Source organism: Saccostrea echinata, unplaced genomic scaffold (assembly GCF_033153115.1).
Source record: "Saccostrea echinata isolate AGI-Se365-2 ecotype Australia unplaced genomic scaffold, CSIRO_AGI_Sech_v1 ptg000008l, whole genome shotgun sequence".
NCBI classification, from domain to species: domain Eukaryota; kingdom Metazoa; phylum Mollusca; class Bivalvia; order Ostreida; family Ostreidae; genus Saccostrea; species Saccostrea echinata.
In genome coordinates, this window is record NW_026889757.1 from 12,330,893 (window position 1) to 12,347,952 (window position 17,060).

The 17,060-nt window shown below is 36.5% G+C and overlaps 1 protein-coding gene across 1 annotated transcript in view; it reads right to left on the reverse strand.

Moving 5' to 3' along the window:
• The window catches only part of LOC133181091 (uncharacterized), a 78,207-nt gene that overhangs the window by 19,861 nt on the left and 41,286 nt on the right, over window positions 1-17,060 (reverse strand). Inside the window, 30 exon segments of the mRNA XM_061315637.1 lie at window positions 165-404; window positions 593-928; window positions 1,180-1,398; window positions 1,660-1,750; window positions 1,892-2,113; window positions 2,288-3,339; window positions 3,981-4,241; window positions 4,795-5,421; window positions 5,574-5,711; window positions 6,017-6,457; window positions 6,705-6,813; window positions 6,965-7,000; window positions 7,132-7,529; window positions 8,609-8,857; window positions 9,027-9,296; window positions 9,595-9,828; window positions 10,210-10,318; window positions 10,594-10,689; window positions 11,004-11,389; window positions 11,533-11,665; window positions 12,061-12,302; window positions 12,500-12,614; window positions 12,872-13,014; window positions 13,885-14,103; window positions 14,392-14,479; window positions 14,848-15,109; window positions 15,242-15,333; window positions 15,638-15,955; window positions 16,142-16,353; window positions 16,597-16,848. Coding sequence (XP_061171621.1) covers window positions 165-404; window positions 593-928; window positions 1,180-1,398; window positions 1,660-1,750; window positions 1,892-2,113; window positions 2,288-3,339; window positions 3,981-4,241; window positions 4,795-5,421; window positions 5,574-5,711; window positions 6,017-6,457; window positions 6,705-6,813; window positions 6,965-7,000; window positions 7,132-7,529; window positions 8,609-8,857; window positions 9,027-9,296; window positions 9,595-9,828; window positions 10,210-10,318; window positions 10,594-10,689; window positions 11,004-11,389; window positions 11,533-11,665; window positions 12,061-12,302; window positions 12,500-12,614; window positions 12,872-13,014; window positions 13,885-14,103; window positions 14,392-14,479; window positions 14,848-15,109; window positions 15,242-15,333; window positions 15,638-15,955; window positions 16,142-16,353; window positions 16,597-16,848 — 7,590 coding nt within the window.

A 17,060-nucleotide genomic window follows, 5' to 3' on the forward strand; every position in this document is an offset into this window, starting at 1 on the left:
AGAATACAACACTTGTCAATGATATCACTACGTTATCATGTCAAGTAGACTTCATATCATAGATAGTTATTACAATGTATCAAGCTTAATGCTATAATTTCAACAAAATTTTAGGTTATAAAATAACTGCTGAAACACTTAATTATGTGTAGAATATCACTTACCTGCACATTTTACTTTCAGAGATAAACCTGCCAAAGCATGCATCTTTAACGAAAGGAATATCGCAGACTGGCTCAGGCATGGGTAGAGGACTACACATCTCATGCATCATGTTGGAGATTGGACAGTGCCTGATGAAAAATCCCATCTTGTTTGTCACATTTCTCATTACTTGATGTTGAATGGTTTGACTGCAACCGTTGACCTTAGAACTCATACAGCGAGATGCCAAAAATAGCTCCCTGAAAAGGAGGGAATTACCTTATTACTACAAACTAAACTTACAAATAGTCTCCGATGAATACTTCAGAGGTGTACATAAAATAATAATTCAACATATTGCAACTGAATCATTATTTAAAGTCTGACATCAAAATAATACCATATGTTAAATGACAGAATACAAAAAAAATTTCCACACACGACATACATGCACACTTGATCGTAATCTCTTGGCCGAGCATTCTTTGTGGCTTTCATTTTCTCCATGTCTGACATCATGACTAGAGAGTGTAGCAGTTTGTGTTCCTCCACACACTGGGAAATTTCTTCCACTTCACACTTGGAATCTTTGTTGTCGCCCAACATCATCCTAGTCATCATCTCACAGGAAGCATTATCTCGAGCCATGATGCCTGGACAATAGTCATGACCCAGAATCTGCATGATGGTTTTTATTCCCTCGTAAACAGCTATAGAATCATACTCGGAGCATTTATTGTGAGCCTGTGCCGTTCTGATCATGGTCAAAGTGTTATTTAGTTCACTGTAAATAGGAAAAAATGCACAGGACTTGATTAATTAAAGACTTTAATATGTAATAAACTGGTACCTTAAGATAAAAGATAAACACATTTAATAAGAAGAATGACTAGCTGCCCATTTCTTTAATGAAACACAAAGTATTGTTTTTCCAAAAAAAAAAAATGAAGGGATCCATTTTATAACTTAGCTTCAGAAGTATATATACAAGAAAAAAAAAAATTTTTGCTGTGCTCCAAAGATGCAATCACTCACTAACAAATAGCTGCCCTGGAGATGGCTGGTTTGTTAATGGCTGTAGCCAGACCTATAACACTGCGAAGTCCACACTCGTACTGAGCCGGGTCTCCAGCACAAGCGCCCTCTAATGCTGTACGCTTGATCATGAATCCTAGCTGACTGGCAGCCTGGTGGCCACGATGCACACAACGAGAGGTGTAGTAATCCATACACCACGATGCCTTGTATACATCCCTGACAATTCAAAATAGATAAAATATCAAAATAAATGTGTTCTCAATTCAGCTGTTCTGGTACTGAAATTACATGGATGTAAATAACACTCTAAGTTATTCCAAAACACTGTCTGTATGCATACACTTACAGCAAAGAGATTTTCATTCTCTGCAGTTTTAAAATATATTATGAGCTTAATGAATGTAAATTCTTGTTTGTTTATATCGTGTTTTACTGTATTACATAAATTAACCTCTAGATGAGCATATTATAGATTACCTCATGTTGGGTGTTCTGTTCAGGACAAGGCTAGGCACAAGGTCCATTCCACATTGTATGGCCATGTATGGCTGACACATTGGGTCTTTTTCTTCAAAAATAAAACAGTGATTTATCAAAGAAAAAAAAATAATCAATTTCCATCAAATACTACCAAAAGCTTTACTTCTCATTAAAATTCAACATTTGAAGATAATAATTGAGGAATGTATAACTTTTATGCAGATTCTACCTTTGTGTGTAGTCATCAGTGGTTTGTTACACCAGCTCTCCATGCAAGTCATAAAGTTCATTCTGTCATCTTTATAGTCATCAGTAGGATAAGCACATCCCTTGTAGATCTTTCCATCAGCAACTGTAGTGGTACAACCCTGACCTGGGTCACAGGTCATGAACCCTTGTAGGTTACATTGCTCATTATTTGTCATTCCATTACACTGGAAGCACTTGGTAGCTGCAAATAAAGTTTAGCATTAAAATATTGTAAGTATTAAGCAAAGACATGGTTTCAACATTTTTCATTCAGATTTACCAACTTTTGACATAATAAAAACAACAAAAATGAAATATAAAACAGAAACAATACAAAAATGTCCAAGTTTAGAGATATTATAAGAATGATGCTTACGTTCACAAACTGCTCCTGCAACTGTAAAGAGTGCATGCATGGTGACATTCAAAGTGGCTCGAGACTCAGCTGGGATGAGATGAGTATACCTCTCCAGACATCTTTCTGCCTCTGCAAGCTCTGAACATGAAGACCATTTCTTCATCTTCATAACCTCCATTGATTTTGACAAGTATTCAATAGTGTAGTCAGGTGACCTCATCATCCTTGTCATATTAGGCATCATCTCGCGGACTTTGTTTGCAAGCTCAGCAACCATCCATCTCTGCATCTCCATCTCCATTTCTTCCTCTTTCATCTCATCCATTTCATCCATCTTCATTTTCATACCCATCTTATCCATGGTCTTCATAATCATGCTCTTAGCCATCTTGGCATAAAAGAATTGCAACATTTTGGTACTATCCCCCATCTGTACAATTTCTTTGACAGCAGTTCTTATCAGATAGGAGTGGTTCAGATGCATATTGTGTTCCACCAGTGTTTTATTAATAGCACTAATGGCCATAGACAACACACTGTCTTTGTCATCCATACTGACCATCATTTCTACATGTTCAACAAAGTCCATCTCTGGAGGAACCAATCCACTTTCCATCATGGTCAGTTTGATCAGTCCAGATACACTTGTCAGCACACCTTCCATTCCATGCATGTTATCTTCCTTCTTCATACACTCTGGAGCCTTACCAGTCAGCCTTCCTAGCCATCCAGCATACATGGTCATAGCCTCACTTCTAGATCCATTCAATCTATCTCCCATCTCTTTCCACATCTTCTCCTGAAGTGCATCAGGCATGCTCGTGTTCTGATCTCTGAAGAACTTCATGGTTTGAACAGCTGAGCCTACCTTGGCTAAATCGGAGGTGAGGAGAACAGATGATGCTGACTTCCAGAGAAAGGAGGTGACACAGCCCAGGGCTGGCATGTTTTCGCAGATGTAGTCCAGAGTCTGTATAGCAGGTTGCAATGCGTCGTGGAATCCATATTTAGTTTTGGTGTCACAGTGAGCAAGTTTTTCCATCAAACACTGCTTTGTCTTTGTTGCAACCCTGAAACAGTTAAAAATGAAATTAGATTTGAACTTGCAATTTCCCTAAACATTTGGAAATTTAAGAATAATACACAATTTTGCCTACTGTGACATGACTTTTACCAATTTTTTGTTTTTTTCTTAAAGCTAAACATGATACACCATATTAGTTTCCCTATCCCTGATATTAGCACTAGGGTGTAGGGTGCACCTGATAGGACACTCATGGATGATGTGTAGCATTTCTTAGTATTTACATTCTATTCCATTGATTCATGTACTTCTGTGATTGTTTGTTTGTAATACAATGACTATGCAATTGATGTTACTTTTATTCCTGATATGGTATAGTTGCATACATTGAATAATTTTAGCAACTATCAATGGCAATGTAAGATACGTCCACACAAAAGAGATCTATACAGCAAAATACTTTGAACCGTGAAGAAGTCAGAGGCTTCATATAGGGGCTCAAGAAATAAAGCAACTGAAGTGAAATATGGCAGACAAGTATGAATCTCTTCCTTTTATATGTTGTATTCAGCTTCAATTCAATACACAATTTTGTTCATCAGTTCTGTTGTCTTCATGACTTACTTTGCCTCTCTTCTAAAAGATTCAATAAAAAAATAGTAACAATTTAAAACATGTAGGACATACATGCACATTTGGGTAGCAGATCCTGGTAAGAAGTCTTTCGCAGCCAGCACGACTTTGTGAAGTCCTTCCAGACATTCTTCTGCCTCCTCCATCTCACACTGCCTGTCTTCCTCCTGTTTACATGGGGAGGCCCACTTTGTCTCACACTTGTCTCCCGTTTTGTACATCATAAGTGACATTGACACACCCAGCATGGTGCTTGTCATGTGATCACAGCCCACTGTCATAGCTGCATAGCAACGCATGGCGATATTCTGCTTCCTGCAAAAGAGGAAATCTACTGAAAGGACAACACTGATAACACTGATATGGAATTAATATTGTACTTTTACTACAAACATCATTGGTGTTTTGATTAGTTGGTCTGACTGAGGATAATCAGTTTAAAAAATTTCCTTGCCAATGGATGCTTCTAACCAAATCATATTCCTAAGCACAAAAATAATTGTAATACTTCTTCTGATATGTGGTATATATAGTGATCTTGAAACAATGTAAAAATACCTTAAATTCACAAGTATTTGCTTTTCTTGTTCATTTGTTTCCATTTTCTTCTAAATTTTGTTCAATGTAAAAAAAATAACGGATTTTGGAAATGATAAATATGCATTTGTATAGGTCAATTGATTACCAGATAATCAGGCTGAACTTTAAAATTTTGCAATCAATTGCCATCCCATTTTCTTATAATAATCGTATAGTCATAATCGTGACAAGTAGGTTTTCCAAAAGTGATAAAAAAAGAAAAAGTACTATAAAGCAGTAGAACTTGCCAAAAAATTTTGTAATAAATGAGACATTTCAATTTACATACAAACACAGCCTAGATCTAGTTGACATAGGGTTAAGAAGTTCCCTATCCACACTCAACAGACACTCCATAGCCACAGCAGGGTCACATCTACCAAATTCTTTGTACTTGGCTGGATCCACACACATTCCATCCTCAGGGGCCACACTAAGGAGCTTCATTATTGCCTGCAAGTTATCTCCAATCTCCCCACCTTCAGCCATAAAGGACATCACCCTTTCTCGAACCTCAGACACTGGATCCGTGTTACTGAACATCCTCTCCAATCTGGCCTTCATCCTTTTCCCATCCATCATCTCTCTTTCCATGTCATCCATTTCTTCCTCCTCCATTCTGTTCATCCTGGAGTCTTCTGAGTCCTCTGACATTGACATGCCTGAGTTACCCATCATTTCTCTCATCTCCTCTCTCATGGATTCAGACATGTTCTGTGACATCATCATTCTTCCCATTTCCTCTCTCTCCGACGTAGACATATTTCCTGACCTCATCATTTTGTACATGGCTGCTTTACACATGCTCATTCCATAATGGGTCACCTTTTTGATAGTGTCAACAGCAACATATTCGGTGACCTCGTCACATTCCTTGACATTGTTCCACACACATGGCATGGCTTTTTCCAGTTCCCTGTAAATTTACATGATTATACATTACAGATGGGTTTATATCAACTGCTTTATCTGTCTTATTCGGAAAAGATTTTACTCTTGAATTGCTAATTATGCAAAAACAGAACTGAATGAGTTGGAACTGTATTTTTTTTTAACACATCTACTAACCTGCAATGACCCATGACATTTGACCTGTTGACCTTGATAACAATATTGGAGAAATACATCATACATCTGGATGCCATTCTGGTATTACATCCCTTCATCATTTTACCCATAGTCTTCATATCAGATTTATCTCCCATCCTAAATAGAAAAAGGACTGGATTATTCAAAGGAAAATGACTAATTCATTAAACAATAGTAGAATCCCTTTTGTCTTTCACCTAAAATATCTAACAAATATCAATTTAAAAAAAAAAAAAAACAACTGTATACCTAGTTTTTATTAAAAAATTTTTTTTAAACAATTATACCGTACATGTATCAGTACTCTTGACACCAAAATTTGGCGTAAACCTGCTCTTTTCAATAATTATTGCAATATACACGTAAGTGCACTATTTCTATTAATTTGATTATCTTATATATTCATTTATCTTCTTCCTTACTCCTCTTTGTGCATTTCATCATCGTCTTCCATCTTGTCATCTTTTTCCATATCCTCCTTGCCACCCTTATCCATTTCTTCATTCATGTCATCCTTATCCATTCTTTCTTTCATGTCATCCTTATCCATTCCTTCCTTATCATCCTCATCATCTTCTCCCATCTCTCCCTCCTCATCATCTTTCTGTTTATATTGCATCCTGTCCATCATCATTCTTGTGACAAGTTTAATTGTGATGTCATTCCTGGCAGGTCCGTAAACCATTTCCATATATGCCTCCTCCTGCATTCGTTTGGCCTGCATTATGACATCATCCGGACACTGACCAGACCCCATCAGGACTGAATCAGCCAATGACAGCATTGTCTGGAGTTGGGTAGTGAATCCATATGAACATCCGGCTGTGACATTCTTCATACAGTGGTAATAATCAATTCTGGACCTACAGAACAATGAAAGAACGTGTACAATTTCTTTATTTTGAGCATATTCTTGATTTTTTTTTTTTGGACATCCAAGCACGGTAAAAGAAAATTGTCTGTTTTTCCCTGCCTTGCAATATTGGAGTAACACTCTATTTACCTTTCACAGAGCTGTTACAGCCGACATTTCTCCTGCCAGAAAAAGTTCCTGTAACACTTTGGGCATTGATTAAATTGACATATTTAAAAATAAATTAGTCAACAAACCTGCACAACTGCTCGGTGTCTCCAGGTCTTAGCTGACCTGTGAGCATTGCCTGCTGGGAGAAGGACAATACACATCCCACAGCAAGGCTTTTAGCACAGGTTCTTGGTTCTGAAAAAAAAAAAAATTATTTTCAGTTTTCCATATTATTGAATTTTGCCTTACCTTACATGAACATATAGTTACTTATATCTACAAAAACTATTTTCATTACAAGTTATCTAAAGCAGATAAATAAATAATGTAATTAAAAATAACTCACCAGCAGCTGGTGACACGGGCCTAAGTTGGGTCATATCTGTAAGAATAAAGGATACGTGATACATGATACACTTAAATTACATGGTTTTTTTTTTTTTTTTACTTCACTGCAAAGCCCAAAATGTTTTGAATTTTTTTCCTAAAGATTGACTAAAGCCGGTAACTTACTCAATTTGGCACATGTTCCGTTGACAAAACTCTCAATATCCATGTATGATTTCTTCATTGTCATCCTGATGAACTTTTCCCTGGTGCTCTTGGCCTTACTGAAGAGCGTCTTCAGACATCCATGGTACTTCTGAGCCGAGTCACAGATATCCCATACTCCATAATGTGGATTGGCTAGAGCATTTCCTAAATTCTCTCCCATTTCATCAGCACATTTGGCAAGTTCAGAGTTATCAAAGACAACTCCCGGTGTCTGCCTGATTCCAAGGGTTTGTTTTTGACAACCATATGCTTCATTTAGATAACCACTGAACTGGAGGAGTGCCTTGTTGATAATGGACGTCTCAACTGGGAAACATGTCTGTTGTAACAACTCATTTTGCACAGAAAAGAAGAGGCTACAAAGAATTAAAGTAAAGTACAATATACAATGTATTTCTAAATTCATCTCTGACAAATTTTAAAGTTACTTCAGTCTTTTAAATATTGAAGTATAAAGCAGTCCTCTTAGGTTTTTTTTCTGATGAATAAAACAACAAGAAGTCTGTGAGCCAATGCTCACTAATAATACCCCCGCTCTGATGTGAATACACAAGTTCGGTTATAGACAAAGACAGTGATAATTAGGAAATTGACATCGGTTTTGTAAAAACTGAATCCCAACATATGGCATGCCTAAACAAAGATTGTGCTAAAATTTCAAGCATCTGCGATAAGTAGTTGCTGAGAAAACTACGACCAAAATTTGCTATGTATGTGTCGGACAGACGCAGGGATAAACAGGAAGTTGACATCGGATTTGTTCCAAAAATGAATCCCATTATATGGCATGCCTAAACAAAGATTGTGTTAAAATTTCAAGCATCTGCAATGAGTAGTTGTTGAGAAAACTACGACCAAAATTTGTTATGTATGGTACGGACAGACGCACGGATAAACAGGAAGTTGACATCGGATTCGTACAAAAATGAATCCCACCATATGGCATGCCTAAACAAAGAGTGTGTTAAAATTTCAAGCACCTGTGATGAGTAGTTGCTGAGAAAACTGCGACCAAAGTTTGTTATGTGTTGTACGGACAGACGCACGGATAAACAGGAAGTTGACATCAGATTAGTACAAAAATGAATCCCATTATATGGCATGCCTAAACAAAGATTGTGCTAAAATTTCAAGCATCTGTGATGAGTAGTTGCTGAGAAAAGTACGACCAAAATTTTTTATGTATGGTACGGACAGACGCACGGATAAACAGGAAGTTGACATCGGATTCATACAAAAATGAATCCCACCATATGGCATGCCTAAACAAAGATTGTGCTAAAATTTCAAGCATCTTCAATGAGTAGTTGCTGAGAAAACTGCGACCAAAATTTGTTACGGACAGACAGACACACAGACGGACAGACAGACACACAAGGGTAAAACAGTATACCCCCCTCTCCTTCGGAGCGGGGGTATAATAAATGACCCTTACTTGCACTGATTAACTCCTTGAATCTGAGACTGGGCAACAGCCTCTGTAATTTTCCCCATGGCATAAGCAATGGAGCAGTTTCCAACAATTGGACATGAGGTGTAGGATAGATAAGTCTGAGTGAGGATGGAACAGTTCACGTTAGCCTTAAGGATCCCAGGAATGATGAGTTCCTTCATCTCGTTAACAGTCTCTGGATGGCAGTTACTGGAATTCCTCATTACACAGTCTGTGGTCTGGGACAATATTCTGAAATATAATTTTTTCAATTTCAGTATGAAACATTTCTGTCCTTGTTAATATTCTTTTTTTTTAATTTTAGGTGGCCACAATTTAGAGTTTTTTTTTTTTTTTTTTTGGGGGGGGGGGGGGGGTTAAATATGTCTACATCAACTTTTTTTAGGGGGAAATTACTTACGAGCAATACTGCTGATCACTCAGTTTAAGATCTTCATGTGTCTGCTCATAAAATCTGTTTATACACATCCTCATGTTGTTAACTTGACACACAGCTCCTGGGGTGCTTCCTTCCATCTTAGTCAGGGGACATATTTGAGCATCCAAGTGTGGACAGTAAAAGTGGGTCACATTGCCCATTATTTCCACCCCCTCCCTAATGTTCACTATGTCCTGTCGAGAACAGTTGGATGCATGGTGTTCAATACACTTGGCAATCTCTGATGCCCCCCTGTAAAGTAGTTTCAAAATAATAAATAAGTGGCATGCAGCTGTACATGAGTGAACATTGTCTAATTATGTCTACCAGCATATCTGTCTTCCAACTGGAAAGTGATAAAACCATATGTGCTTTTAAATTTTGGAATCTGTATTAATTTTTCAGAAATGCATTCCATCTATTGTTTGCATCTTTATTTGCCGATTGACTTGACTTTATGACAATACCAAACCAAAGAATTGCAAACACAAATGCACTAACACCAGTTTTCATCAAGTTATGCTTTATTAGTTTACGCAGACTGACATACCAGCAAAATCCATCAAGGTCCTCATAAGATTCTTTCTCTGTCAGATAATAAAGACCCATAGCTACACACTCCTGAGCCTTGGAGCAGTTGGCATTTTCGAAGGTAGTGACGACAGAGCAGCCAGGGTTAGTGATGTTCTTGAACCATTCCACAGCATTCAGGAACTCCTGTTTCCTATTATAGGTACAGCTGGCTGTCCTAGAGACAACGCACTGTTCCATGTACATTCTCTCCCTGTAACAGTGTAAGTGTATATTTGAGTTGTGAAATGTTACCATAATACTACAGGGAATTACTGTAAAATTGCTTCTTTTAGTGGAGTTGAATTTCTGTTGTTTTTGTGGTATGAAGAAACCCACAAGTTTGTGTGTAAAGGATTAGTTACGACGGTTTTCCATAATAAATCAAAGGAAATACCATTCACAATATTGTATTATACTCCATAATCTATAATGCCTAATGTACCTAAATTTGGACAATAAATCTCAACACGCAAATAATTTACAGAAATTCAATATTTACTAATGAATGTAGACCTATCATAACACTAAATAGCTTTCATGTTCTACAGAATTAAAAAAATTCTTTCCTACTTGGACTTTACTAAAGACTCACCAGCAGACATCAGCCTGTTCACTGACAGGGACAAAAGCTGAAGTAAGGATCCTCATCAGATAATTACCCAAACAGCCTGCTGCATATACTGCCTCACAAGTACTGGGCTCTGTAATAAGTCAAAGACAGGTATCAAGTTACTCTGACATGTATGGGATGAACATAACGAACACTGTATGATCAGATCAGACTTTTTAAAAAAAATGCAAATGCACAAAGAGTCAGAAGTCAAATTCTTAGAATCTAAAATGAACATTAGTTAACCAATTAACTTTAAAGTTACAACTTCCAATCTAAAATGCATTCTATCAAAATTTAAAGAATTAGGTGTTGGGCCACTACAAAAGAACACAATATCATTTTACAAAACATTAAAAAAAAAACCTTGTGGAGGAGGGTCCTGTTTTTCCACAGGTTTGGACATGTTCTTCATTACCATGCAAACCACATCATCTTTCTTACAAGCCACTCCTGTCCAATCTACAACATCAACTGACGCTTAACCATTGTATTATGCAGCTTTAGCTATTAAAGGGATCATTCTAACATTCATAGTACTATAGTAACTGTTTTGCTCCTTTACATTACATTTTTTGTTGAATAATACAAGTGAGTACCGTACTTTCAAAAACCTGCTTTGTTTTGCATTCAAACGTGTTCCCAATATATGTTATGTCTTGAAATTAGTTGACAAGAATAGATTCATGCCTTTAATTTTGAAGACAACAAGATTTCTTTCACATACTTGAATAGAAATAAGCCAAAAAACTTTTTGTCAAGTTTACATTACTTACTCATAGGTACTGCACCGCAGGACAAGTCCACCAGTTCTTTTGTCAACATGGCCATACTACCCACCATGACCTTGGCGGTAGAGCTGACCTCTGTATGGTACACACATCTGTCCAGCATAATGGCCGCAGCACACATGTCAACTATGGAAGTTTGAGCCACTGATGTAGCATATGCCCTCTGTACAGTCATCGTGTAATTTGCAGCACAAGCAGCTAGCTGATAATATGGACTTTTGGCGACTTCTGGGGCTGGTGTGCTGGGGATTCCACACTGCCTGGGGTCCTGGTACAGAATATTGCCAAAGAGGTAGCTGACAGGTGCCCTCTGCATTGGGTTACAGTCCTTGGTCATCATTTCAATGCACTCATGTGTTTTATTTGCAGCCCTGAAATATAAAAAATATATTAAAGAATTTGAAAAGTAAATATTGTAGAAATCTCACTTACATGTAAGTACCATCTTTTCCCAAATCAAAGCTATTTTAATTTAGAAGTATTTCAAAGTACTAAAGTTACATGAAGTTCTTACCCACAGAATTCCGATGGTGATACATTCTCCACATAGGAGAAGCAGTTGTGCAGAGCCACTGAGGGTTTACAGATGTGCTGCCTCTCCATAACATCAACAGTCTTCTGTAACGCCTTCATATTGTCAAGTACTTCTACAAAACAGAGTCAGAAAATTATCATATATTAATCAATTCGAAGGTTCAAATCCCTTTAATAAATAAGCTTCTTCTTCTTCTTTTTTTTTAATTTTAGTCCAGAGATGAAAATAAAAAAGTTTCAAAGAAACTGATCATGTAAAACATGACTAAACTGTAGCATATTTTTTTTTTATTAAGAAAATAGTGTTGAGAAATGCTAAGGATAGCAAAAATATTTTTAAGTTTCAAAGATTTTTCTTCAATACAGAAGGTATTGCTCTAAATATTACTTTTATATTATATGCAACAGATTCATAAAGAGAGATTTATAGCAAGAGATACTGTGTCACATTGAAGATTTTTGATAAATCTGTGTCACTCTGAAGATTTTTGATACATTGAGAATTTACCTCTTCCTTTCAGCGAGTCCTCTTTAAATGCCTGCATTAACACTGCTCTAATCTGTTCAACACTAAGTTGGGTAGTGCTCTGAACTGATTTAACAGCCTTCTCAAATGGAGAGAAGTCACACAGGTGCTTCAGAGACCCAATCATGGAGGACATTGCAGCCATAGCCACAGTAAGTTCAGTCTGTGTCAACACACATTTCTCAGTGTGGAGATGGGAGCAGTAAAACATTCTCCTCACCATCCTACAAATTAAAAGGATTTCAGTTCATTATATTGGTATCAAAGATACTGGGGAAAAATTATGCAAAAAAATTTCTTATCACCATTTTTAGGATAAAACCACACATAAATTTCCACACGACAGTACTCTATAACTAAATACATGTATAAAATTAATGTACATAAAAATCAGTGTCTGTGAACTTAGTTTTTAACTTACCCACAAACTCTGGTGTCATTTTTCTTGGCATATTCCTCCCATGGTGTGGACTCTTGGCACATGGCTGCAGCTTCTCTACTACATGTCATGTTGTACTTAGGCTTACCAAGTACAGCTACAGAAAACAACAAAACACAACTGACTTCTCTTTGATACAGAAACCCCTATTTCCATTTACTTTTTTCAGTTAACTCAGTTTGCATCAAAATGATATTTTCAGGTTTAGAAATCATATTGCATGTTTAAGTTCATCTAACTTTGAACAAAAACTTGCTGAAATTCAGTGTGCTTAGAACCAAATTGAAAACTATTCCCACACTTAGAATTCAAATACAAACTTCTTTTCTGACACAAAAAAACCACTGCCTTTACCTCCAATAAATGGAGGATTACACATATCTCCCAACATGGACATCCCTAGTTCTGTGGCCTCATATAAATTCTTCATGTCCTCCATGGTACACTCTTGGGTCATTACAGATTTCATGATGGTAGACTGAGCCTCAGCTGCAGCCCTGAAACCAAGAAAGTGGGTGCATAATGGGGGAAAACTCCTTAAAATACATACTAAATGACAAATGGAACACTAAGCATAATGTAATGGTTTTTTTTTAAATATTAAATATAGAAAGATCATTCATTCTAAGAAACAATTTTTATTCCTTGTCAAAATCATCATAATTCACATTGTACAGAGTGATACCAACATAATATAATGCGACTGATTTCATGTCAATATATATATTAAAGAAAGTGAATTTAATGGAAACTATTTCAACATGTCTGTATGTAAAATATTCTAACAATTTTATAAAGAAGCAATGCTCTCTTCACAGGAAGAGTTAAATTCAAGTTCAACAGTTACTGTGAATTAAATCTTAATCTTGTTCATATGTAAATTCTACAGTGAAGTGATTACTGCGTTAGTTAATTTACTGCACATCAAATTCCTTTGCATAAACTCTGTGTGAACGCTAAGCTACACTTATTTGAATTAAACTTTGATGCATCAATAATAATCAAATTAAGTCAAATGCTACATGTGGTTGTCAGATATAGGTCCCTTTGCTTGTTTTTATTAATAAAAAAAAAGGGAAAATGTTATTCACTAAAAATGTGTACACAAACATTATGACATTATGCCAAAGGTATTAGCTGCTCTGCAAGGTGATATAATTTGCAAATGATGTCATAATTGCAGAATCATCTGAATCAAAGTTTAATGTGCATTAGTTTACTTTGCATCAACTGTCAAGTAAACACTATTTGATTTAATTTGCATTATTTTACTTCACATTTATTTACTGCAAAGGAAAAATTGAATGCCCTTTCATGTGAACAAAGCATAAAATATTGAGCAGTATGTAGTATTAATTGAATCTTACATGCAGACTTGTTCTCTAGACAATAGAGGATTCTGGGCTAGATTGGTGAATATCAATGCAGTACAACGCCCACACTGGCACATCTCTGGCTCTGCATAGCACCGGACTAGCCCCGGAGTAGATGCCAACTGTAAGGCATGCATGTGCATGTGCTGGTCACTGCTGGACATACACTTTGCAGTGTGATGATACATACACTGCATATACTCCTGAACCTTCCTGTAAGAAAATTGCTTAAAAATTGATTGTTAAGACAGATACCCCTGCAAAAGTATACAGTAGAGCTTCAGTATATCTGGATATGCTTCATCTTCTGGACCAAATTTGTGGGGAAAAGACTTATAAATTGGTCACTTCAATAATCTGAAAGATTTGCTTGGGAACACAAAAAACAATGCAACCATAAATATGTATATAGTATTATATAGGACTTTAAGGCCTAGCAACCAAATGAATTTTATATAAAAGAAGTGCGTAAGTGGATAAACAAGGTCAAGACAGACTCACCCACAATCTGTTCTCTCCATAGACAACAGATCACTCACTAGATGCATTCCACAAATAGCTGCCATCTTAGGATCACAAGACATGTCATCTGTAAACATTTAAAGAATTCAGTCACTCAATTTTTTTTATTTCAAATTATCTTTATTAATAGAGGGGACCTTATGAGCCCCATCAAATGATCAAAAACAAGATGCCTTTCTCAATACACTACTTGCAAAAAAGCATTACCTAAGGTAAAGATGAAAATAGACATAAATGTGTTAAAAGACCTCTCTACTCCAATAAATGAAAGTTAATGTAAGGGGGAATGTTATCTTAATTGCTCCTCAGCAACAACTATGCTTTCATGCATCAAACATTTTCCTGCAACAGATCTTTAAAAAAATGTTGAATTTTACAACTGTTACTAAAAAAGCTACTACAAGCTTAAGCATTTTTTTGTATCATCAAGCTTACCTCTGATGGCAGAGTGAGTCATGTAGTTACAGTCAGATTTATAACAGGCATATTCACACTTTCCTTCACCCATACATTGTGTGTCTTGTTGAAGAAGTGGAATTCTTCTTGTACACCCCTTGCTGATCCACCCATGCATTTCCTTCATGTCCTCTCGATCATCAGCTTCTCTTTTGGGTCTGTCTTTTGTGGTGTTTTGTGTTTTTTCATCTGTTGCTGTATCATTCACAGATTTAGGAAGTGTCGTTACTGTGTAGCACATCTGCAGAGAAAACCAGGATTTCAAAGTTAAAATAACAAATAAATGTAGATACATGTAATTTTTTTGAACATCTTTGCAATGTTTCATAAGAACAGAGCAGAACTGTATGATAGTGTTCTTCCTTAAACTTACCTGATTGTGTCCTTTGCAGGTTTCCATGGGCTGTGTATTACATTCCTCATTTGATTTAGCATTTTTACAACTAAAGCACTTCAAAGGCTTTTCTGTGAAGGAAAACATAAGGAAAAAAAATTAAAAGAAAATCTTATGAAATCTGTATTGACCCAGATACATTTTTTACAGTTCATTTTCTGCTATTTATTTACATGCAGTAATGCTATCAATATGTACATGTACACATGTATGTCAAGGAAAACCATGAAACCAATATACATGTATGATCTATCATTCTGTGCTTCAAATTACACATTATACCAACCCTTCAGCCCTTTAGATATATTTCTTTGATGCCACTGAGAACTTAAAGTACTGTTTACATTGTTCGGTTTTCTAGTAAGATTTTCTTACCATCACACTTGTCCTTTAACAGTTGACCAATAAGATGCAGTGAGGCATTGACCATAGGAACTTCGTCCATTGGAAGCTGCTGCATGTGTGTTTCCATACAATGCCAGGCTGATGTAGCTTCCTTACACTGTGTTGGGCGATCTTCAGGGAGTCCCCATGGCCAGCCGTCAGACTCGGGGGGACAGGACTGGGATTTCTCCATACTGCCTACAATCTTTACCAGTCTCCTCACGGCCCTCAGTTGTTCCTCATATGTAGGGGGTTTAGGCATGTTCTTCATATATTCCTCCATAATTTTCTGCACCTCTGCCAACACAGCTGTAAACAATAAAATCATTGTTCACGTAAATCATTCTACGTGTTTCAGCATATATCATTTCTATATGTCAATCATAAAAACATACAGCATTTTTTTTTTCAATTCTAAACAACATTATCTTCCAGCCTTTAAATTCCATTAAAATGTGTGATACAATATTTTTGTCAGTCTTAGTGAGTCCACACCTTTTGGCATCATATCCTCTGATACCCCAATGATCTTTTGAGCCATGATGGCGAAGTGGAGAGCACACTCGCTGAACTTAAGTTTGGCCTGACATGTGGTGGGGATCATGGGAGCCATTCTCCTCTCTAAAGTGTCCCTGACGTGATGGGTCTCCTCCTGGCTGCAGGTCGCCAGATTCATCTCCATGCACTGACGGGTCTTCCAGACATCACTGTTAAAATGTGTTTAATAAATGTTTAAACCCATGAAAATGGGTTCTCAAAGTCATGATGAACTTTCATCTCAATTTCTATACATGTAAAATTCTTTCAGTTCAAATCCATTTGTCAATATAAAACAAGTGCATGCATTAGTTTTTTAATGATTTTTAACATAACAATAGAAAATTAATTTTTTCTAGTACATGTATTTGTTCTAGATACTCTATATAACATATCAAGTTCTTTCTACTTACACACATGACATCTGTTTTTCTTTCATCATCGTCATATCATGCTGATCATCCATTTCCTTGTTTTTCATCATCATGGTCATGTTGAGCTGATCTGCACACCAGCGAGCTCCACAAGGATTACACATGGCACTCGGACAGAGCTTCGAGAGTCGACGGAAGACGTCCTGCATGGTGTGATATACGCTGTCCTGCTGGCACCTCTCACAACCTCCTACATACTTCCAGACACAGGTCCTCAGCTCAGGCAACACACTAAACAAGCAAAAACAATGTGGAGCTCTTTAAATTACCATAAATCTCTTTGAAGATATATGTTATCCTTCTTTAAATCACAAATTAAACTTTTATTTTGTAATGAAAACATTTTTCATGTATATCTAAGAATTAGAATGTTTCAGCATTCCTATATGTTGATAATGAAAACATTTGGCAAGTTTACCATCATTCAAACAGCAATCATCTTT